Source organism: Charadrius vociferus, unplaced genomic scaffold (genome assembly GCF_000708025.1).
Source record: "Charadrius vociferus isolate BGI_N301 unplaced genomic scaffold, ASM70802v2 scaffold430, whole genome shotgun sequence".
NCBI classification, from domain to species: domain Eukaryota; kingdom Metazoa; phylum Chordata; class Aves; order Charadriiformes; family Charadriidae; genus Charadrius; species Charadrius vociferus.
This window is the reverse complement of record NW_009646541.1, coordinates 1,409,958-1,435,400: the sequence shown is the minus strand read 5'-3', so window position 1 is coordinate 1,435,400 and position 25,443 is coordinate 1,409,958. Positions and strand designations below refer to the sequence as shown.

General features: G+C 42.9%; 1 protein-coding gene across 1 annotated transcript in view; it reads right to left on the bottom strand.

The window, feature by feature from the left end:
- The window catches only part of PRKAR1B (protein kinase, cAMP-dependent, regulatory, type I, beta), a 97,125-nt gene extending 72,235 nt beyond the window's left edge, over positions 1–24,890 (bottom strand). Inside the window, exons 1-3 of the mRNA XM_009885830.1 lie at positions 24,711–24,890; positions 13,875–14,045; positions 9,904–9,995 (exon numbers count right to left, since the gene is read on the bottom strand). Coding sequence (XP_009884132.1) covers positions 9,904–9,995; positions 13,875–14,045; positions 24,711–24,890 — 443 coding nt within the window. The remainder of the gene's footprint in view (positions 1–9,903; positions 9,996–13,874; positions 14,046–24,710) is intronic.
- Between the last annotated feature and the right edge of the window lie 553 nt (positions 24,891–25,443).

Genomic DNA, 25,443 nt, shown 5'->3' with positions numbered 1-25,443 from the left:
ATGTGCTTCCATTTAAACACATGAGTAGTTCCTTTGCCATCCAGAGCAAGCCAACGGAACAACTCGGTTAAACCCCACTTTTAAACCCCAGGCTGAACCAAGGCCATGGACAAGGCAGAAAAGGCACAACGGAAAGCTGGACGGCCAGGCACTCTACCTGGAAAACACCTCGGCGACATCCAAAGAGGGAAAGCTTTGTTGAGCGTGCCTTGGTTGATTCGAGAGATGCGTTTCCTCTTCTTGGTTGCTTACAAGTAGAATTCAAAGGATGAGTTCATCACCTAATACAACTGATGATCAGAAAAATATCTCCCCCACAGAGAGGTTTTGCACCAGTCTCTTCGGTACCAAATCTGTTACATGTATATATAACTCATACATATCCATCTCTTCTGCCCTCACGTTATCGCGGTCTACTGACCATGACCTGCAGTTCCAGCACAGGTGGGAAATTCACACCTCTGCAAACCTTCATGGGGCGCAGCCCGCTCCGCTGTGCACCCTGCACAAAGTGCACGGGGATGACGCTGTCAGCGTCCTCTCTCTGTTCCTACTCCCAAAGAGGAGGGGAAGAAACCCATCCAACTCTTAGGTCATGAAAAATCCTAGTACCGTAGAATCACAGAATGGTTTAGGTTGGAAGGGACCTTGAAGATCACTGAGTTCCAACCCTCCTTGTTGGGGGCACGCCTGGTTGGGGACACCTCCCACCAGCCCAGGTTGCTCTAAGCCCCGTCCAACCTGGCCTTGAACACCTCCAGGGATGGGGCAGCCACAGCTTCTCGGGGCAACCTGCCCCAGGGGCTCACCACCTGCACAGCAAAGAATTTCTTCCTCATATCTCATCTCAATCTCCCCTCTTTCAGTTTAAAACCATTCTCCATCGTCCCATCACTCCCCTTCCTGATGCAGAGTCCCCCCCCCAGCTCTCCTGGAGCCCCTTTAGGCACTGGAAGGGGCTCTGAGGTCTCCCCTTTTTCGCCTTCTCTTCTTCAGGCTGAACCCCCCAACTCTCCCAGCCTGTCCTCCCAGCAGAGGTGTTCCATCCTCTCCCCAGAGCAGAGCGCAGCAGAGGGGCACAATCCCCCCTCGCCCTGCTGGCCACGCTGCTGGGGACGCAGCCCGGGGTGCCGGGGGCTTGCTGGGCTGCAAGTGCACATTGCCCAGGTTGTGTTGAGCTTCTCATCAGCCAACACCCCCAAGTCCTTCTCAAGGCTGCTCTCATCCATTCTCCACCCAGCCTGGAGTTGTGCCTGGGATTGCACTGACCCACGTGCAGGACCCTGCACTTGGCCTGGTTGAATTTCATGAGGTTTGCACAGCCCCACCTCTTCAGCCTGTCCACGTCTCTCTGGATGGCATCCCTTCCCTCTGGCGTGTTGACTGCTCCACACAGCTTGGTGCCATTGGCAAACTTGCTGAGGGCGCACTCGATCCCACTGTCCATGTTGCCGACAACAATGTTAAACAGCATTGGTCCTAATACCGACCCCTGAGGAACACCACTCGTCACTGCTCACCACTTGGATATCGACTGCAACTCTGTGAGTGCGAGCATCCCGCCAACTCCTTATCCACCAAGAGGCCCATCCATCAAATCCATGTCACTCCCATTTAGAGACAAGGATGTTGTGCGGAACAGTGTCAAAGCCTTGCGCAAGTCCAGGTAGATGATTTCAGTTGCTCTTCCCTTATCCACCAATGCTGTAATGCCATCACAGAAGGCCACCCAATTTATCAGACATGATTTGATATAACCCAAGGAAGCCACATTGTTGACTCAACAAAGCCCTCTGCCCCCACTTTGCCACGCCTCGCTGTGCAATTTCTCTCACATCTCTTATTCTTCCCCTTGTCTTCTGAGTGGCTTAGCTCTACATTTTGAGCATTCTTGGCATGGAACAATAGCTCATTACAGAGGTATTCACACCATCTATTTCCAGCCTCTGACTTTGTCCAATGACTAGTAAGGGAAATTAAGGCGCAGTTTCGCCATTGCTTAATTTGATGTTGACCCCTGCCCTGCGCTCCCCTCGCCCAGCCAAAGCACCGCCGCAGCCAGGTAGAGGGTGGGAGGAAGGACCCCATCTGACTGAAAACTAACCCTTTGGGGGACAGTCACTTTTCAGAGAGCCGATGTGGCTAATGACGGCCACGAGAGCCATAGGAACATGCCACCAAGATTCGGCACTCACTGTGTTGCTTCCTCCTTTGGTATCAGCTCAGAATTTGGCTTACATCAACGGTGGAACCACACCCTGAGGCTCCTAACTGCGGTGTTTTGAGCACCAGCTATCTCAGATGACTACAGCAGGCAGAGTAAATATCGCCCCTTGACATCCATGTGGTCTTATCACAACGTGGACCCCTGGAGATACAGAAATACTAACACAGTATCATGGAAAGGGAATTTTTCTTGCACTGTTCTGCACACTGTAGGCATATATGAAGCACAGGCAGAAGGCAGATCTGTGTTTGTTTTTTAACAAAAGAGTTAAGTTACAAATGCAAGGAAAATACAGGATGTGTAATGAGTATGTCATAGCTGTGGCATCCTGTTTCTAAAATATCTTGCTCCTGAATGGTGCCGTCTTAGGTTTCTTCCACATATACGAGGCCTTCCAGCTGGCCTGCCGCCAGTGCCTTAATAAAACATGGTATTATGCAGAAGTGAATAAAGCTTATAGCAATAATAACGTCCTTGAAATTCACTAATCACCTGTCATTTCAAGAACATTTTAATATGAGATCAACAGGACAAAAACTAAAATTCACCTGTTAGCTATGGAAAACCGCTTTTCTCATGTTCGATTATGCCTGTACTGCCAAATTACACAAGTCATTATTGACTTGGATAAAGAGTGTGGTTTCTGAATTTGAAGATAGCACCTAGCTGTGAAGGAGCTGCAAGCACTTCAAAAAACAACATTAGGATGTAAAATGATTACAAATTGAAGAAATGGTCTGCAAAAATAGATATCCTTTCAATAAAGACACAACAGCTAAGTATATTTGTGTAGGAATAACCAACGGCATAACCACATGGTGAAGATTCACGGCCAAGGTAGCATTTCTGCGGGAAAGGAGCCAATGATTCCAGTGATCACACGTTAAGTAGGAGTCAACAATATCCTGTTGCTGTGAAAAATATAAAGAAACAAGAAAAAGGTGGACCAACTGGAGAAAGTTGCGGAGAACAACAAAAATAGTCAGTGGTCTGAGGAACCTGGTCTGCAAAGGAAAATGAGAAGTAGATTCATCTAGCTGAGAAAACAGAAAATGAGCAAAATAACCCTTCAAATAGATTTAAAAAAAAAAAGAGAGAGAGAGAGAGAGAGAAAAGAAGACTGTATAGCGAAAGAATGCACTAGTTTTCCACTACTAAGGATCCAAGAATTACAAAACTAGAGCTAAGAGACTTCTCCTGTCCAAACAGAGGACAAAAGGGATATGTTCAAAGGGATATCCTGAACCTGTTCTTAACAATTCTACAATCTATTTAAGTATCCTTACCGTTAGAAATCAGTACCACGTGTCTAGTTTACATCCATCTTGTATAATTTAAGCATAATTCTGATATTTTGTCTTCAGGGGATACAGATATATGATTACTCACTTCCCCTCTGTGGCAGCCCTTAATACATTTTAGGAACATTATTGTGTCTCAATGCTGAGGAAGTCTGAATTTGGACACTGATGTCTTTCAAGTAGCATATATTTATGCCCAGTAAGTCCCTATAGGACCCCACTTTGCCACCAGTGATGACTTACAAAACTGCCTGAATTGCAGAACACAGGTTACTTAAAACACACTTGGAAGAAGGAAGTAGAACATTTTTCTGGAATGCTAACAGCAAGACGATGGTATCTACAACAACTTGCCTCCAGTTTTATCTACAGTATCACAGCAGCACGTGCCCTCCACAGTCTTTGGGAGGGTGCTGGGAAAAGGGTAAGAATTTTTGCTTGAAGAAAACTCTCGGTTGGCTGGCATGCCCCGTGTAAGTGCCAATTCTCATCCTTACATCTTGGCCCTGACAAGCATAGAAATAAAAAATGCCCTTTATTCTCATACCTTTGCCATGCAGCCAACACACAAGAGTAAATACAAAACTGTGTGTTGCTGTAATAAATACAGCAGTTTTGTCTACTGTTTAGTTAATTTGTTGTTGCTATTTTTGCACCTTTATTAGAAGCCAGTATTTTAGTAAAAGCATTAAATACAATTTCTTGACTCTTGTTTCCAAAGGAGTTTCACACCAATATACTGTTCAAACAAACCAATTTATTATTAATCCAAGTAATAAAATACATAAAAGTATTCTGAAAGCTGCTGCAGGCATTACAGCTGCCTGCACATTAGCAATAAAGAATAAATGCTTGTAAAAATTATTGTATTAGCTAAAATGCCGAAAGTGGAATCTGGAAGTGCATGTTAAATATTAACTTTCTTTACTCCTTGATGAACAAGTTTTACATAGCTTTTACACATAAATTTCTCATAGCATTTACATACAGATATGGTGAATGTTTAACCATTCCACTTCTTTATGTGGTCAGGCGGCCACCGAGCTTCTGAGCAGGGACTGACAGACGTGGCTCCTGCCTCACAGCAGAGCCGACAGGCACTGGTGACATCCTGCAACCAGGACTGACACTCCTGCTGCTCTCAGTCCTGCTCTCTCACCCACTGCTTATGCTTCAGTTATATTTCTTTCTCCTCCTTGACCATCATCAGCTTTGGGTCCAACTTCCATTCCCACAGCAGGTCACCTCTGAACCTTCTCAGTGGCTGCCCCCGTCCAGCAGAGATGGAACATCCTGTCAACAAAAGGATGAAGAAATATCTTTTAGTTTTAGCCACAGAAGGAAAATGAACAATCTCTTCCTTCCCCCCCGCCTTTACTATTCAACATCACAGCAAAGCCAAGTGGATGTACTTGTATTCCAGCATTACACGCTGAACCAATAAAAATTCTTACTTGCTACACTGCCAGGTTAGAAGAGATTAGGACAATCAGACTAGTCCCTTGTCACCGATTTTGACTTTATACACCATTTCATAACTAGGAAGCCTTAGAGGATGTTAATCTGCTGGATATCCAAGAGTGGGAGAGGAAATAAACCGCTGCCAAGTTATGGGTGTAATTCTATCTTTGCATAGACAGAAATCATTCCCTGCCTGCTGACTGGCCAACAGCAAAGCAGCAGAGAGGGCATCAGGACGACGCACTGCCGTGCCGATTCCTCCCATGTGCAAAACTCTCAAGCGCCATAGTCCAAAAGAAGGAGGAAAGTTTATGCAAACTCTGAATGGCCTTCAGAATGGACCTGAACCATGAGATCACGTTGGAACCAGGAGGAATAAGATCAGCAAGGAACTTCTTTCCCTTATTCAGCCATTAGTACCTATAGCACAGCCCACCAAAGACAACGCTTCAACGTTATTAAGCGTAACTTCCCACCAGCATTCTGGAGGGCCATTACAAAGACAGGTGCACTTTCTGAAATACGCACTTCTGCGAAGTCTGTAATTTCATCTTTGAGTTCTTTCTAATAGGTACAAATGCCATAATCAAGGATTTTACTTAATTATTTTTTTTTTGCCGGGACTTCCTCTTGGATCACAGGTGAAACGAAGAGCAGAGAAAGAAGATGGCTTCTGCCCTCAACTGATGTTAAAGACAAACTGTTGCAAAGAACATCATCTATAAAAAATAAATTTATGTTTATAATGCAAAAATCCCTCACAGTTAATGTTGCTATTTCACTCTTCCCCAGTATAATGAAAAAGAGGGTGAATGCCCCTTACCTGGCTGTAGGTCCAGTCCACCAACGTTCTCTCTGAAGGCTGTTCGTCCTTGCACTGACTGCAGAGCAATTCCTAGTCTTCTGGGTGCACAGCCTGCACAGCGCTGCTGTCTGTATCAGAAGTTGCCCTACGCTGCAAGGAGCTCTTTCAAAGCCGTCCCACGAGAAGCTGTTGCGCAGGACTGTGCATGTGCATGTGAGGCTTCGGTGAGCACCAAGTCGGACCGGGTAGGCACAGAGCTGCTGATCTTGCAGCGATCGTAACCAGCAGGTCTTCGGAGCGCTCTCTACCTGGGAAAACTGTCCTCTTGGTGGACATCTCCACAGCTTCTGCATGATGTTTGCACACCAGTATGAACTATGATGTTCCAAAACATCTTGCTGCCCTCACATCTGAGTTTGACTAAGAAGCTCCACTGCCCACCTAATAAAACCCTTCAAGCAGTCTCTTCCAAGCATTTTTCAGTGGAGTCACGAAGGAAGTGGAGTACGGAAGAATCACAGAACGAAGGGGAAAACCCCCATATGGACATAAACCAGCCAATATGTCACCATATGGGGTGGGGGAAAGGAGGAGAGAGCAGTTAGAACACATGTGCCTAGGGACCTGCAGGGTGATACAACAGCACTGTCAAAATCCAAACCCAACTCCCCCGGCATTAAATACATCCAAACTGCAAAGCAGATACATCAAGTCTGGACAAAGTGGAAGGGCTTTGCCACACACCCCAACCACAGAAGTGAACCCCATCAAAGCACATGCGACATGAGGCTACTCTTAGAAGATCGTAGATTGAGTTCAGGATAAAAGCAAGACAAGACACAAGGCACAAAGGTAGGCACACCGACACACATCCGTGTGCGCTCTGCAACTCACTAAGCTGTGTAGTCCATAATTAAGCCCACTGCCCCCTTAACATCCCTGTTTTCCCCACAGCTCATACATATTTACCCTGCCTGCGACACAGAAATTTTTAAATGTAGTCCAGTACTTTTGTTAGATGTGCGACATTTTAATAAATAATCAAAACCAAACTATGCCTATTAAAGCACAGTAAATTAATTTTGCGAAGCCTTGATGTTGCTTTAACTTTTTACAAAATAAAAAAAAATTGTGGATAATGAGTATGTGATACATCATGTAAATTGGAGGTTTTGTTGTCAGCGTGCACTTAACAGCCCAGCTCTGGGCAAGGGAGGACACACAGAAAATACACATCAGGTGCACAGGTGTGGAAACACAATTAAAAAGCCACACATTCCTGATTTTGCAAAAGCGAACAACAGCTCCCTAACAGTTAAAAGCACATTTTCACTACAGATAACGGGCACGCTGCCACCGGCTTTGAGAGAACCAGGACCCTACTCCAGTTTAATAAAGATCTTACTGAAGTCGGAGGACAAGTCTCATGAGAAAGCAGCGGACTGCCACATCCCTTTGCAGAGCTGCACTGCTTTGTATAATACTAGCAACTCTTGAAATGAAAACTTTGGCAAAAGTTGCTGTTAACTAGCTCTGCTGCTTTTAGTTCTGATGCAGTTAAGGGTTTCCCTTCTATTGCACTTTTCAGTATAATTTTACACCAGAGACTGTGCGTACGTGTGCACGCATGAGATGGATGGCATCCCTTTTTTAAGCATGGCACATGAAAAGACATTATCTAAAATAAGACTCGAACAAAACTATTTCAGACACCAGTGCAAAAAGATAGTTGTTTACCTTAGCTTCAGCATGACTTCTCATGCAATTAATCACTCATATGGAATATCTGACACAGAGATAACGTGCTACACACTGCCTTTATAAATAAGGGGTTATGTCAGACATAAGGACCTTCACAGCTGCCAAGCAGCAAGTGCAGCACAAGTCATGTGGACGGCACAGCCATAGAAGAGATTAACATAAATATTTTTTCAGAGGAGAAGGAAAAATGTAAGAGTCGTCCATTGTAAATTAGGAATTAAGCCCTGCTCGTCCATCCTTCCCCCACCTGAACACCTCCTACATCTTGGTGAATGGTCAACCATAAAATTAAACGAAACACTGATGCTGTCTTCAGTGTAGAAAGCACTGAGGAAAATAAACACCAACAGCACAGAAAATGAAACATCCTCACCTAGCTTTCCCCTGTTCCAAGAGGAGAGAACCCAGACAAAGCCATGCACCACTTCACTGAACTAGAAGTGATAGCAATGGTATGCTCCAATTTGCTGACTTTTCCACACTTGACAAACGAAACCAGACAAGGGCAACAGCATGATGTCAAGAGTGAGCTCAGTAAAATGCAAAGAAAGGACAATTTATTCGTTCATTGCAATCCCGTCTGCAAACGCAGAATGCATGCACCCTTCTGTCGAGTTCCCTTTTTTCCCCAGTGTCAGCAATAGCTTGCTGTGCTCGTCGTCAGGCTTCAATGAGGCGCCTGGACATGGTCTTGGAGCGAAGGAGATGGTACACAGCTGAGTATGCTCCAGTGCACAACCCAGAAAACGAGAAGCTTCTAAATCTTTTGACAGCAAAGGCAGTATACACCTAGTCAAGCTGTAGTATAAGGACTGCAGAAGCAGATAGTCTACAACCCATCTGCAACACAGAATCTGTGTGGGAATCTGTGCACATCTCTTCCCTCCTAACACACATCCATAACAGTATAGAGGTAAATGGGACACAGGGAACGGACAGGAGGGACCATGACCATGATGCACAATCAGCACAGTGCAAGAAAAAGCACTTTTCTTCAGTTCCTCTCTCTCACCCTACTTTGATAACATATTACCGAAATGTCCCTTTTCCAGCCCTAAAACTTATCCTTTCGGTGCCTGTCATGTTAGCACACTGATGGTATAATTAGGATTTATAGCAGTTCTGTACAAGAATTCTCTGCTGTGGGTGAAAAAGCTAGAAGAAATGTGCAACATTAATCCTCTTCTAATTACTCCAGAAATCTGCATGCCAATGCAATATCATAATAATTAGGATTGCAAAGTAATTAAACTGTGTAAATGCCTGCAAGAGGGAGCAAAATTTGCACACTTGGAACGTGCTTTGACTGAAAGCGTGAGAGTAGCCCCACCGAAGGACTGTACCGCTGATGTTCTGCCAGTACTAAAAACGTCAGTGTCGACAAAGTCTTTGTCCTTTCTAACCGCAGAAGCAGAGACAAGTAGGGCTGGCAAGGGCCTCACGGCATCGCTTAGCCTATCTGCTGCAAGGCAGGACTGACACCGCTTATGTCACTCCTGGCAGACCATAGTCTAATCTGTTCTTAATGGCCTCAAGTGGTGGAGACTCCACAACCTACCCAAGCAGTCAGAGACCTCCTCCTAGTATCTGACTCGACTCTTTCCTACTGCACTTTAAATCAGTTCTTCTTTACCCTTTGGCACACACAGCAGTTTATTCCTCATATACCATTATTCATACACAATTATAAGATATTATCGCGTCCCTCTGCCCCTGACTTGTCTTCTGCAGGCCAACCAATCCCATTCTTTCTTCAGAAGTGATGTTATCTAGATCCATGATCGTTCCCACCGCTCCTCCCTGAACTTTCTCCAACTGTTTATTCTTGAAGTGCAGTGCCCAAACTGGACACTGCGTTCCAGCTGAAATCTTTCCAATGCCGGGACATGTCTCGCAGTCTCCTGTTTAGTTACCCCAGTAAAATGTTAGTATTTTCAAAACAGCTTGACATTCACAACTAATGTTCAGACCATGATTCACAATAAACTCCATGTAGTTTTTCAAGGAACCACCAAAACTGCAAAACCGACCTGTCTTCCCCGCGTTTTCAGAGTAACTACAAATGCTTCTGAGATTGCATTCGCTAATTCCTTAAGTAGAATAAAGTTCATCAGGCACAGCTGATTTGAAAATGGTAAATATGCCTGAATACATTCTAACCTGTTCTTCCCCTTTTTTGGCTTGTGATTTTACCCTCTGTCATAATACTGTAAGTGAGTGTGAGGGTGCATCTCGCATGACACAAATGCATCAGTGAGTGTAGTTCTGATCCCAGAGATAAAATTTAACCTAATTTCTTGTCATCAGGCCAAGCTATAGATTCCTTTAACTCATAGAGCGCCTCATACCTTCGTTCATTGTCATCCAGATGAGCAAAGAGCACGTTCTTGGAGATGGCCTTTGCCAGAGCCGTCATAGTTTTATAGTCCTTTGGAATAACCTGTAGAGAAAAGAACGGAAGGTCATTACATGCCTGGTTATATTTCTTCATAGAGCTTGAAATCTAAAGAAAATTCCACCTTTCGAGATAATAGATGCAATTTGATTTCAAACACTGAGACAGGTTTAGGCTATAATATAAAGCCACTAAGAAAGTAATAAATTACAGTTTTGATAATGTGAGGATAAGAATTTATGTTCTCAATATGACAACCAGAACAGAAATATAAGCTCCGGGATGAGTGGGGAGAAGGATATCCATAAAATACTATAATTAGCAGGTACTGGCAGCTGTGTTGTCTCCTTTCAAATCTCTTGGACTGAGAAAAACATATTTCATATTTTTCTTCCCCCACAAACAATATCAAAAGCAACCTACTTTTAAAACTAGGGAATGAGCAACACTTCTTTAGGTAAAAGGTAAAGATGCGCTGATTACACCATACTTTTCAGTACTGGCTGTGGTATAAGGAACCAAGCGCCTGAGCTTTGGCCCACCTGGGTTAAAATCCTGTGCCTTTGCTTCACGGCAGATGAGGACTTGCGTTTGAGAATGAAGAAGCGGTTTTATTTGTTAATTGGAGAGATGGCAAAAGTCCTGTTGTACATGAATTTGCTCAAAATGTGTTGAAATTCAGAAGTATGTTTTCATCTTGGGTGAAGTTTTTTTATGAGACTTTTGCAAGTTAGGCTTTCCCTTTCTGTAAGCATTTTAGTAAGGTATTAGTAAAGACACTGTATCCCTGTATTTGCCAAGCACCATCTTCTGTCAGTCAGAGACTTTGCGATTATGAGACACAAGAAATTTATAACAAGGTTATGACTTGTAAAAGATGTTCTCTGACTTTAGTAATGTGATTTTCCTTAATAGTTTCATTATAATGGGACAGAATCAAGCCTAGCAAAAGTCTTAAGTATTAAATAAACCCTACTCCAATCTGAAAATCAATGTCTGTTTGCCTGTTACTGTACAAAAAAGTCTGATAATGGGCATTTATCTTTCACATTTTCTTATGAGAGAAATAGTATACCTGTTTTAATTAAGCTCCTACATATGCTGATGTATAGGTAGTTTCTTCTCCTCATCCTGGAAAGGCAAGATACTACCCATCCGACCAGGAGAAGGATGTCTCAAATGGGAAAACTGATGTAGAACCAGTCCTCACAAACCATTGATCTGGATTTATTTCAAGGGAAAATACTGCACTGTGAAGATCTAAAGCTAAACTCTGGCTTCAGACATCACTTATAGTGACGGCTGTAGTGATTAGACTACTCAAATGAAGTTTGGGAAGGGTATGCATATAAACTGCATATTTGTATCACAGTGAAGTGTAATCTAACTTATCTAAAAGTTTAAATTCCTCAATGTTCAATAAAATGAGTATTTGGCCAGTATCTTATTCTTGTTTTTTACCCTATCAAACAAACCCTGGACTGAATTGCAGTCCTGAACCCTTGCTCCATTAAGAATACCCTAGCTGCTCAGCTTACTGCTGACGAGCCAAAGGGCTATCACTAGGACATTCACCTCCAACCTTTCTGGCTGACTACGGAACAGCGCAGACTAGCCTTTCTCCACCTAAATCTGCAGCAACAAAAGCCACAAGGCAGAGACCAAAGCGGGTCTGTTGGGGCAGGGACACAAAACACAGGAGAGACGCTTTAGGTGTCACAGTAACCAGGCTTCTGACCAAGATGAAATGCTGGAAAAGAATCATCTGACCATTTCTTACATCACTCTTCCAAGTAATCCCTGAATGTTCTCTTCAAGCCAATAACCTGCGTTACCGCAAGATTCCTATTCTGTTAGTTGTTAACTGTATGTTATGTCAGATCTGTTGACAAATATTGCTTTCTCTAGTTTCAGGAATGAGGCCATGGAATAACCCTCCGCAGAGATCTTCCTTTGTGCTCCACAGAATGGAGCCATGCCAGGTGCTTGCTCAAATCACAAAGCTAAATCTCCTTTGATTTTCTCTCCAGTGACATAACTCATTGCGCTGCCTTTAGCACTACTCATCCTATAGCTCACCCCTTCACAGGGTCCTTTAAATTGGCTTATGACCCAGATGTGTTTCTATCCAACACCTAAATTCAAGCCAATGGTTCTTCCTGGCTACTATCTAAAATTCCATCTGTTTGCAATAGTCTAACACAACCCTTGCCTTGCTTTTTACACTTTTAAATTAGTTTCATAATTTGTCCTTGCAGTGTCTCCCTTTATTTCAGTATTCTAGAAATCTCTGTCACAGACACACATCCACGGGATTCGCCAAGGGACTCATTTGCTGATGGCAGAAGACAAAGCACTGACACAGACCCTCCCAGTGCTAGTTCCACATTCCAGGCATCTGTAGCCTGACGAGAAACCATCCCCTAAATCATTATTATTTAAGCTCAGTCAGTTCCTAGGAAATTAAAATCATAACAGCCCTAGTCACAGAACACAAAGAATATGATTTGTATTGCTTCTTCTGGCTCTTGCCCACCCATGCTACTGTCAGGGCTTACTGGCATCACTGTTGAAGAAGGAAGAAAACAAAGTTAACTTCAGGTTCCATTATAAACATAAAAGAATTACTCAGGGGTGTGGGAAGGAATATTTCCTTTGGTTTTCAGAAGAGTCAGATAGAGCTCATATTAAGCAGAGACAAATGCGATCTCTTCATTGAAGGTTTTAAGGGGGATATTACAAACTGCACAGAAAGGGAAGTGTTTGAAAGTGGCTTTAAAAATATCACACAGGTTTTTTAACAGTGCAGTGCGTTAATAGCTTGACCACAGCACTGCTAAAATTTACTGTATACTTGCATGCATTATTTAACTGCCACAAAATACTCCTTCGTACTTGTTTGTAGGATGAAAGGCTCTCCTAATTCTTTGTTTCTTGGGACAGAAATCCCCAGAGCAGACAGTGAACTTGTAAAATAAGTGGATGAAAAAAGCACATCTGACTGCAAAGGCAAAAAGTATCCTGCCAAAAACCAGTGACTGACAAAATGTATTCCCATAAAGAAAAAGCTCTTTGGGTTAAAGCTACTCCAGGCGTGCATAAAAACACATTAGTAGCATCTGTCAACCTTATGAAATGCATTTTTAGCCCAGCTCCCTAAACAAACATGACATACACTATTGTAATGTCTGCCTTTTAATAACCTTTGAAAGCTTTGGCCAGTTTAAAAAAAAAAATGCAGAGTTATTAACAGATACCAAGGATATAAAACAGCTAGATAGTTTTGTGAAAAAGGAAATTAAAAAAGAAAAGCCCAAATTAGTGCTCCTACTGAGGAAATTACCTAATTGGGGATTGGCATTTCTTCGAAGACAACAATCTCATAAAATCACCCAAGTATGATCAGCAGACTTCCGAAAACCCACAGGTTAGGTGGTACCCAATCAACATGGGAACCACGTGCCTGAATGGTCTAGGGAACCTAAATGACCTAAGTTAGAAGAAAACTTGAGCTAGAAGTGACTTCTTGGAAAACAAGGCAGGAAATGCAGCAATAGAAAAGGCTGCTTTCCAAAACTGTGAGGTTCTAAGAAAACTCAGAAGCTGCCAGAGTCTGTGAATATCAAGAAAATGGCTGAGAACTGCCGACCCTGTTAGAGGGGGAAACAGATTAGTAGCACATCTCAATAAGGAAAGAAAAGAGAATGCTGAAGCCACATTGATGGGGCAAGTCAAGTCAAGTCAAGTCATGAAGGCACAAGAAGGCGGCAAAAGAACTTGAGTGTGAACACGGTCAAGCCATGCATATGCTGGCATGAGGACACCATCATCCTACAGGCTGACCCACAAGTCCAAATTATGAGAAAATATGAGTCGCTCGGTTGTCCTGTACCTCTCAGAATCAGATAGACCGTAACACATTACCTTTCTGACATAGGAAACAGCATCTTCCTCAGTGTACACTTCTGCACTGACCCCCCCTCTTCTGCGTCGGGCTTTTACCACTGGGTTGGGAGGAGGAGGGGAAATCTCATCATCATGAGAATCAGACTGGGAACTGGATTTCTGCCGAGCCAGTATTTGTTTGCATTCCTCCTGCAAGGCAAAAAGAGACAATGAAACATCTCTTACCCATGTAGCTAACTTGCTGGATATACTCGATTCACTCTTCTTTTACAACTCTGAACAACCCTTCACTTCCACACTTGGATGACTGTCAATTTACACATGTACTGCTGAAAGAATATTAAAAATTTAATGTGAGCAGCATGAAGGACTGACGCTAACTACAATGCATGTACAGGTATCATCACTCCAGTACTTGACCTGTTCAACCCTTTCTTACACGTAATGGAAATCAATATATTATAAACTGCAAATATATCTTTGCAGCTACTCCCAGCTGAGAAAGCAAAAGAACAAGCCTCTTTTGCTTACTCTCCAAAATCACAGCTGTTATTTTCTCAGTTGGCTTGTACATATCTTTGTCTCTTGTACAGAGAACATATCAGAAGCTAGATATCGAAATATTAGATAGGTTTCTTCATCTTGCTCTGTTCTGCAGGCTTACTATCAACAGAAAGAACAAAGATGCTCCCTACTCCAGAATTGCTGCCATATAACAGCCTTACAATCAATGGGACTACTTCCAAGCAAATAAGATCCAAGGTAGGCTCCAGAGGACTATGAAAAATGATGGCTGGCCTAGCACCAGCTGGCCGATAGGGAGGTTATTCTCCAAATTTTACGCTCATGGAACAGAGAATAAAATATGTGGGGGAATCCCTGAAGAGACAGTAACAAGAGCAGGAAACAGTGTAGAAAACCTTCAAGAAAGGATGTCGGACTTGAAAGACTCTGTCAATTCATACACTCGATTATCTGACTTCTAAAGAATTGAGACACACAAGATTACCCATAATTATAATATTTTCCCAGACACACACCCCACCCCACTCCCCCCCGTCCATCTCCTCTTCTTCAGTTTCCTGGGATCCAAGGGAAAGCACACAGGAGTAAAATTCCCTTTGCATCATCGCTGTCTCTCAGCCAAAGGAACGGGGCCCTGTCTCCTCGCTCCCAGCCCACCTCCTCGGCCCCTGGTACCACCTCAGCCTGGCACCCCGCTCCCAACACACCGCACTGCCGCTCCTCCTTCTCCAGTGCCGCCTTAGCTGGTTCCTTCCAGTCTTTGCTGACCCTGCCTAAGGCAGGGGAGAACTGGAGATGGGATGGACCGCACGTCCTGTCCTCAGCTTGTCTGGCAGAGGAAACCGAAGGGCACGTGCAGGAGAGACATGAGCACTGTCAGGAGTCAAGCCAATTTGGGCAGCACTAGTCCAGTCACCTTATTTGCTGTCATCTATTATATCGCCGTAGACATGACCCGCACCCTGACAGCCTCAGGGTTACGCCGATCGATGCACACACAGCCAGCTATCACCCGACGACTCCCTGCACGACGCCAGGATTTCCGAGGCAATTGCAGGCCACCCAGAAGAAAAGGCAGCAATGCCGAGGTCCCCGTCCACCCCAGAAAACCAGCGTTCCTTTGACGGGGATGCCAGAACCTGGCCCCTGCCTCACACAGCCAATTTCCAACGAGACTTTCCAGTCAGAGCTAATAGATGGAGTCGGCGGAGGAGGGAGGATCTGGGAGCACCAGTGCTAGACATGTGGCGGATTACCAACACAGCCAGTTGGTCTCCCTGACAGAGGAAATGAGTTATAGTTAACTCATCAGGTATGACACCAGAAAAGAGCGGTACAAGTTCACAATTTTTAAGCTTGCAAGAAAAACAGATGATTAATATATGTTTTGCCATTGGTGTTTACAAATGTCTGACAAATCCAGTCATGCCGCTTGTCTTTCCTGGTCTTATTCCAGTTTCTTTCCTCACCATCACTGACAATGCCCCTCTCATTAACCTACAGAGCCTTTGACACCAATCCTTCATGTATTATTGCTACTTGAGGTAAATAACTAAACAGTATTTCCCATGCTGCATAATTCAAAGTAACGAGTCACACATTCTTGTTTTGATTAAAGGACTACCGAAATATTTAGGAGACAAGCACAGAGATAAAATGTAGAAGGCTGGCGAAAGATCTGACTTGTTAAGGTCCCGGCCTGCCTCAGAAAGTGCCAAGGTCGTTCTGAAATCAGGTGTTTTTTTTTTTAAAGTTGGGATTCCAACCCCGCAAGTCCTGAGCCACAACTCAGTTGAGCTAGGTGCTGTAACCAAAAAGCAGAAAAAAACCATGATTTCAGATGTATTAAATGCTTACTGAAACTTTTTCATTTCCAATTCAAATTTCCAAGAGCAGCACTGGATATGTAAAAAATGACTCAGCTAGATTTTCCTACCGTGTAAGAACTGCGAGTCCTATTTAAGCATTCTCATCAACTTCTTCCCCAGATGAAACTCCTCTCTGACTGCCTCTAGCTTCCTTAATTACAATTATGCACTTGCAGAGACACAAACATTTAACATAAAAGCATGTGTGCTATCCATTAGCATTATAATTAATACCTAATCATCAAAACCAAACCTACAACTGAAGAACTTCAAATAATATTACTGGCTATTGTAGCTTACATATCTTGCTGATAGCGCAACACTCTTTGCTTATATTAAGTCAACACAACTAAATGCACCTTCTTCATAAGTTTAACTGAAAGGTAACGAAGACCTTTCTGGAAGCAGCTGAAAGTATACTAAAATGTAACTACAACAAGAAGGCAGTCAGGGAACTGTTTAATGGTATGTAGCACTTACACAGCTCTCTTTATACATAGCGTATTTATTCTCAGAGAACAGTAGTTTGCTCCATTTGAATATCAAATACACACTTCTTTCTCAATACACGTTGTAGAAAAGGCACTTCCAAGGAATTATAAATAATATCTCCTCTGCCCCAGCACAGATTTATACACAAAAGAAAGCTCAGTGAGATAAAATTAATATCACAAAGCATGCTCTTAAACCCAAATACCTTTTAAAGCCAAAAAGATATTATAGGATTATAAAAGTGAGTTACCATATGATTCATTTTAAAAGGAAGTCTCTTCGCTACAAACTCCTTTTATATAAACAGCAGATAGTTGGCTGGCTGGCTTTTCCATATGCCGCTATTTGTAGTCTAGGTAGGATTTCCATTACGGAGCTAAAGAGTGCCTTTTGAAAATAAAAGCGTATGCTCTGTCCTGGGTTAAGCTTTCAAAAAGCCGTCTTCTATATATCCTGGGGTAAAACTGCACGAATACAGCAAATATTTTAAAGGAGGAATGGACTCTCTGAAGAACAGTTCTTCAAACACTGATCTTCAGACACAGCTTGATGTGAACGTAGTGCAGAACTCACTTTCAAGTAAACACCTCACCATCTTTTGTTGTCATGACAACAAGCAATCGCTCTCTATTTGGATGGCACAGATAATTCACAATCATATTGCCCAATTATGTCCACCTTAAAATGAGAAAACACACGGAAGGCAACTGCAAAACAGTGTAATGGCCTTTGAGCGAGTCCCAGTGAGCATCTTCATCTTCCCTTCACACCAGCACCTGCACTGGCTTCAGTGGAGATGCTCCTGACTTGTAGGACATGTAGGGACTGACCCAGTTACCCACAGTCCAGTGCCATTTTGGGCGACCTTGCTTGGCTTCCAGCTGCCAGCTGAGGGGGACACAAGTCTCACGCTGTCCTGTGTCACACCTGCCAACCTCAGTGGACATCGCACATAATTTAGGGAGTCTTAAATGGCAGTAGGGGACCACGCGTGTGCCGCTGACTGAAGCCTCCAGCATCACTGCCGCCATCCAATACAACGATGTAGTAACACAACCCAATTCCACAAAACAACATTGCTCTGTGACTATAACACCCTATTTCATATCTACATAATCTAATCCTACTTCTATTCAAACCACATTGCAAGTGACCAAAAACCTAGCTGAAGTTGTGACCAAAAGACTTTCCTGGGATTTCTGGGGGAGACGGATGGTGAAACTGGAATACCATCACTGACTCCAGTGATAGTAAACTGGAAAGGAAAGAAAATATACCATTGTTGCCTCTAACTAAAAGAAAGAGCACATAAACATAACTGCAGTGACCCATTTACCTTTTGTATGTCCACCTTCAGGTAAGACATTTGTGCTACAAGAGGCTGAGGTATAAACCACAGGAATTTAGTGTGCTGTCCTCAGCGTATGGGGTCATCCCCTTTTCCAATTAATGCTTCCACGAGTTTTTAATGAGTTTAAACACTGCAAGTGAAGCAGTCAGGATGCTGAGAGTTTTTAGGTTGACCCTTCCTTTCCGACTGCTGCTGAAGAGCACACACAGTCCCTGACCCAGAAGCTTTATTCGCTATCGGCCAGAGCACTTCCAAACAGAAATTCACTTCCGTAGTTCCTCTCCGGTCTCTCCTTTCAGGCTTTGTCACCACCTGGAAACACAGATGTTTCGGCTGCAGGAAGGACAGCACTGGAGGAGGCTCCAAGTAATGGTGCAGCTTTACAACAACCACCCGAGGAGACTTTTAAAAGCAAGTCAGCCATTCAGTATCGCTGCTCACTTCCTACAATTCGTTCACTGCATTCAAAAGCAACAACACCAAGTACGCTCTAAATGAAGTATTTTCTCTTTTTTTTTTTTTTTCCTCAAACACACTTGTAAGTTTTCTGAGTGGCAGACCTGGAATCTGCTTTCTAGTTATCCACAGCGAATGTGCAGGACAGTTCATGCGCACATAACTAATCTCTCTTTGCCCTGGAACTGACCCAGAGGAGATGCTCTCAAGACAGGAAGGTTTCTAACACCGCCCCATCGCTCCCGATGATTTATAGCAGCTAATAAATGCCAAAGGCAAAGCACCCCGCTTTGTTGGAAGCACAGGACTGACTGATGCCATCACTGAAAGCTGGAGAAATTTGGGAGGTCTTAATGTCCTTTCCAGTCTTGTCTTTGTCACGGAGGACAACTCTACTATCTTTATGATCATTCAGTCTCATAACCGGAGATGGTTCACACAATCCCAACTATTGTTCCCCCGCCTTCCCAGTGTGAAATGCCACCCCTTCTCCTACAGCACCACTAAGAAATATCTTTAACATCCACCCCTCCCACTAACACATTTACCCACTCCACAGTTATCCACCGCTTCGATTACTACTACCGCGTCCTCGGTGGCCTCTCTGCATCTCAGTTCATCCCCAATTTCCGATCGAGGCAAAATTCTCCTGCCAAAAATCTGCCTACTCTCCTGCCGCTCTGGCTGCGTCGCTCACCTTCTTGAGTCCCTTTGCTGCCGTCCTTTTATCTCCTGCAACATGCTAACACCTCTTCTCTTCCCCTCCAGCGTCTTGCAGCATCTCAACCCATCACCACCTCTTCCCTGCTTTCTTACATACGCCTCATGTAAGAGAGGTTATGTTACAAAACACAGACCGTGTTTTTGGTACTTAAAAGCTTATATAATCAGAGATCCATAGCCAACACTTCTGTTTTTTTAAATCGTTTTTTTAAATCCAGCCAAATAACAATGTATGCACGCATACCCTGTATAAAAAGAAACATGCCCACAGAAAAGCTCTATTTCTGATAGGCAAATATAATTTAAACTAAAATGCTAAATATTATGCCATAGTTTTCAGCAACAACCAGAACACTAAGTCACCCTGAAGTTTTTAATCGCTGGATATGTAATGCCAAAGCTGCTTATTTATTTTTTTTATTGCAGCCTTCTAACACAGTGGACCTTTAATCCAAGAGAAACGCCACCAGTCTCAGTGAGGTTTACATGTAAGAGGCAGAAATGGACCATCAGAGCATAGGAAGAGATAGTTGATAATTGAGGTTATCAACAAAGAGGGACTCATAAATGCTAGCATGCTATTTTGCTCTTTAAAATACGTTTTTTGTGTAGGCCCACTTAACATTTAGAAGCATACTGATGCCCTTGGATCAAATGTGCTGTTGACAGCAAGGATGGTTATTCAAAATCTTGTGTTCCCTCAGTCATTTCAGACTGGAAATTGCCTCTAAAACATTTCTACATTTTCTACTCCTCAATAAAATTCCACTCAGTTTGTTCTCTCTTCTAAGAAATTATCTGATGTTAATACAAATACGAATATGTGTATGCTGGGCTGCTCACCTTAAATATATACTCAGCTTTTTCTTCTCTCTTTCATCCTCCTCCCTTCCACATGCATTTCATTTTTGAAACCCGAAACAACTTCCGTGTGCTACGAGTGCCTTCATCGGTACAGGGTTATTCAGGCCAGACAGCAACTTGAACTGCACGCTCAGGCACGAATCCATGCGTCCCCCTTAACCCTTCAGTGGGATGCTCACAACTCATTAAGTACTTTTTTCTTCACAACTTCCAATAAATCCAAACTAAAATCATTCCTTTACCTGTTCCAAAAAAACTGTGACCTTTCATAACACTGCCTGTGGCTGACTATGGCAATCACAGAGGTCCAACCTGAGCTGATTTTCATCTGATTTTCATCCAGCTGTCCCTGGTACTGGTATCAGAGTGGCAGGGGCAGAGCCTGCCCACGCCTGCTCGGCACCGCAGTCACACAGCAAGGGCACCCGGTGCTCCCACCGTTGCTGCTGTCAGCATCTCGGGGAGCTCAGGTATGATCCCACAGGCTTCAGCACCGTTTCTGACCACCATGCAGACACTCCGCAAGCTTTGAAAGATACAGAAACATTTGTCTTATTAGTATTTATCACACTGCTTAGTTAATGCATTTTTTGGATAGTTTTTCCTCCATAGGATTTTCCTTCCAATCCTTAACTTCTCCCCTGCTTATCTTAAAGAAATGAGGTATACTTCACATAATCACCTGTACTTAGGACTGAATTTCATTGTTTTGGCCAGGTTCTGGTGGAAATTATTGATTGAAAAAAATTCTCGTTGCGACAAAATGTAAATACTGGGAGAGACTACTGTTGCAGAAGAAAAGCCTGATGCTCAAGTGTTGATGCTCAAATGCCCTTGGTTCTGAAAATCTTTATGATGCATAAATAAACTGTATTTTACCAACAGCGAATGAATTTGTAGCTTACTACACACTTTCTTTTCAGTGCTAATTTACCACAAACCTGTCCCACAAATGCCTCTATTTTTCTGAGCAGGTCTGTGTGCAATACTGCCTAAAATCGCCAGGTGGAGCTACACAGATAACCTCATTTAGCTTTATTTAATGACAGACAGTAGAGTCCAGGTTTTCCTAAAACTCCCTTTTTGGACAGCACCTTAAGACACGCAGCATCAGCCTGGGTCCATAAAACCACTGCCAATCCACAGCAATCCAAGACCGTAAGCTCAGTGCGCGTGAGGCAGTATTTCTTGTATGTGCACAGGGCAACAGAGGGGACCGGGGGGAGCTCAGGTCCAGGAGGTATCAGCACAGACCAGCCGGCTCAGCAAAGCCGCAGTTCTGAAACACACTGCGCACAAAATGGCTTCAGCAACGTACTTGGTAACAACTAAACATATCCTGCAGGTTCCTGCTGCCTCCCCTTCTTTTGTGCCTTTTTCTTCATCAGTTCCACTCTTTATTGTATTTCTTTTCTGCCGAACAAAAGTCTAGCTTAGCCTGGCAAGACAACTCTACCTTTGATCATATAATCACGGCACTAAACAGCCTGACACTAATGAAAGTTCTGCAGCCTCACTACAGCTGAAAACGCAAGGCTTTGCCTGTAACTTCTTAGCAATTAACTTTTTTACATAAGGTAAGAACTGGCAAGAAAAGACGGGTTCCCTGTTTTTACTGCTATGCCTTCTTTAGTCCTCAAGTAATCAGGACTTCATTACAGCTGTTAAAATAATGCCACAGTTTCTTAGCTTACATCTATTCCTCTGCTCTAAAAAAGCCAATTAATACCCCTAAGGGAAAGGTTTTCCTCACCCCATCCACCAACAAGAAGTTCTATACAGTCAAAGGGAAATGTAAAACAAATTATTCAAAAGAAAACATTACACAGTTTTAAAGTCTCAGGTATCTAAACCGTTTTCAACTCTTTTCTGTGCTCAATGGAATGTTGGAGATTTTTACAAAGTAACTGTTAACATGATCAGAGTAGATGTCATCTTGAAGTTTGTAGGTCACAGTGTATGAAAACTGAGTTGCAAACTTCAGAATATAGAAACTTAGGTTGATTCCCAGCAATTACCGGCATCTTAAGACAAGCAGGTCCTGCCCATATTAAGTAAACAGAAAAATATCTATTAAAGTTCTTCTAGAATTATATTCAGAGTTACGTTTTTTAATATTGTACTTGACACAAATAAGCTGCAAACTTAAGAAGGCACCACGCATTTCTTCCTAACCTTGGCGCTTCTCCAGCTGAAAACGATGACTGCAAAATCAAACCTCAATCTCCAGCACTTTATTCGCAAGTACTTATTCATGTTCTGACTTTACAGCCCTCTCAGGCCATGACTATAATGTGAAAAAAAAAACCAAAATATGGCCCAGCCATGGACCTGAATACTAGCCCATGACAGCCCACGTCCCCCAGCTATGAGCTCATTCCCTGGCTCTGTTCTAAGCTGCTTGAACTCTCCCCTGCCAAAACAAACCTGCTCCTAGACGTGTTAGACCTAAGAATTATATCTGGGGCCAGTTAGTGTCGCGGGGTCGGGGGTTAGTCTCCGGCCCTTCTTCGTTTAGCAGTGCAGATGAGGGCTGAAGGCAATGGACCTAACTCTGATGTCATCAGAAGGAAGGTGAAAAGCATTTATGATGGGGTCTGACCTAGCATGTGATAATAAATCTTGCTTTTCTGAGTTGACTTTATGAGATGTAGTTACGAATTAGCAAAATGAACTAAACATTTTTTTGTATTCACCTCTGAGGGACCTCCAGTACACTGATGTGGATCGAGCTCTATGCATTTTCCATAAGCTCCTTTTTTAACCACTTGAAAAATATCCCACACTTCATCTCTAAACTGCCCACGTGAATGTTTGACAGATACACTGTTATGCTACTGCTCTCTTCAGCGGAACGTGTTGTCTGTTTTAATGAGATTGGAAAATAACCCCAAAACAGCACACTTTGGTGGAAAAACACATGATTTCATTTAGAAAATCGTGCTTAAACCCAAAGATTTTCTCTCCTCTCCCTACACAGGACCAAAATTAAAGGAGCTAATAGCAAACATGCCATGATTTAGAATTTGACACCTTGAAACTGGTTGTTTCTAAATCATCTCCTTTCATTTTGTGACAAGTGATATCCATCACCTTCTGTGTTTGCATCCTGATCAATATCCTGACACAGAACTCTGGTACCTGCTGTTCTTTGGGAAATAATAGGAGATTACATGAAAGAATATATAATTTCTCGAGGGTAGGAGCTGCCTTCCTGTCTCAATTCCGTATACTGCGTTTAGATCCATAAAGCCAAACTCCCCCAGTACAACTCAAGTAATCCCACTAGCTATGGAGAATATTCTAAAATACTACAGCATATTTGAACATTTTTCCCAAAAATTACGCTTATCCTTCTTGCCAGGAAGTCCAGAATTGATGGATAACAATTCATAGCATGATTAAGGAAACTCAACAGATTTCACTCTCTTGAAATGGGTCTTAGGTCTCAGAAGTTTATAATATGCAGAACTAAGATTATTTTTTTTTTATAATAAACATTACAATTTAAAAAACATCTTGTACTTCTTACCCTTCCTTGATATTCCAGGCATTCTTACTGGGCTTCCACCAAAATGCAATGTTTGCATTTTTTTAACGCTACACAAATTTGGCATATATTCAGCGATACAAAAATGTATCTGAAAAGCGGACAATGAGATGTATAAAACAATTCTATCACCTGTAACATATCAGCTCCATGTATTATTCACTAGTTACTATTGTTCTTGCTCTGTCCTTAGAAAATTCTGCCTCTAGAAGGAAAAAACTACACAAAACTCCTATCTTAAGCCTACAAACTTCAGATGTTTCCTTCAAAAAAGGCAAATAATTCTCTTCTCAAACTACGTATATGAATGAAGTCTCTGGCAGACTGAGGACTTGTACAACAAACTGCAGTCCTGTGCTCCCACTTATTTCCGGAGAAATCCCATCCCCAGAGATCAGCTGTGCTCACACAACATGCTCTTCCTGCAAGAGACCCAAAGGCTTCAGTAAGAATTTGGCTGGGAATGTTTTAAAATGTTTCCCCTTCTACGCTGCTTTTGAAGACAGTCACGGTACATGGAGTCTCTCTTGTTGGAGGACCCTGGGATAAGCAAAACAGACATGCGAGAGCAGTAAAATTAAATGGCAAACTGTTCGATGGTTTTCAGAACTTATCGGTTCCCTCGTTTTGTTCAGTTTTAGGGGAAGGGAAAACCACATGACCTGACACTGGGAATAATATCTTTTGCTCTCACAGACAGGTTCTTCCCATAGATGAGAGTTCAGGACACCACATATCGTAACACAGAGTATGCTCGTAACTCTTTGGGTCATTTTTAACAAGTGGAGTTTGAAGAGAAATTATAATCTTGGTGTTACGCACAAAAAAATTCTATACAATAGCCAGTATTACAGTAGACATCAGGAAATGAAGGGTTGGGTTTTTTCTTCTAACAGCCTGGGTTTTAACAGTAGCCTGATAATTTAAAATTTAAGAGAAAAAATATAGCAAAATAACTGAAACTTTTTAAACAATCTTTTTCAGTTTAAAAATCAAAAATTATAAGTCACCTGAAAATCACTGACCTTTTCTAATTTTTCAAAGTGTTCTCTGAGGAACTTCATGGGTCGGTCTGGCTTTGCTATGCAAAGGTTTACAATGCACTCTTTTAAAATCTGTTGGATGTTGTGCTTCTGAACATAGAGTTCACATCCCTTCAGGCTCTCGTCTTCTTCCACATTGCAGGAGGAAGAGGCAGCAGCCATCTTCAGGCTTGTAAACAGAAAACAGACATAGGTAAGAAAATGGTGCAAGAAAGAGATAAGAGGCAGTTTCCAAATCCTTCGTCAGAGAGATCTGGAGGAACAAAGATATTTTAGTATTGCCTGTTGCCTATTCAGGAGCTATCGATTCTGAACGTTTTAATGTTCTGGGGATCAACATATCAGTAAGTACAAAAAGAGCATTTTAACTCCTAGACGGCAGTCAACCTTTGGAAATAATGCTGCGATTAATCACACAAGGCCAGGAGTTTCAGAGACAGCTATTAAATGACAGCGCAAAGCCTTGCTTTTCTATTCCCTTGGGGACTCCCTCCCCGTCACCACAAAGCCAGTTTCCCCGCAACAGCAGGATTTTTTGGTAAATTTTACCATCTCCCCCTTCCACAACATTCTTCCAAGCCAACGACCCTTCTCGGCCCCGCGGCAGATGGGGGGGCCGAGCAGCCCCAAGGTAAGTGCGGTAACTGGGGGGGGGAAGGGAACAACCCCAAACCCCTCTTTATTTCCCCCAGCGAGCATAGGTCGCCCCGTTACA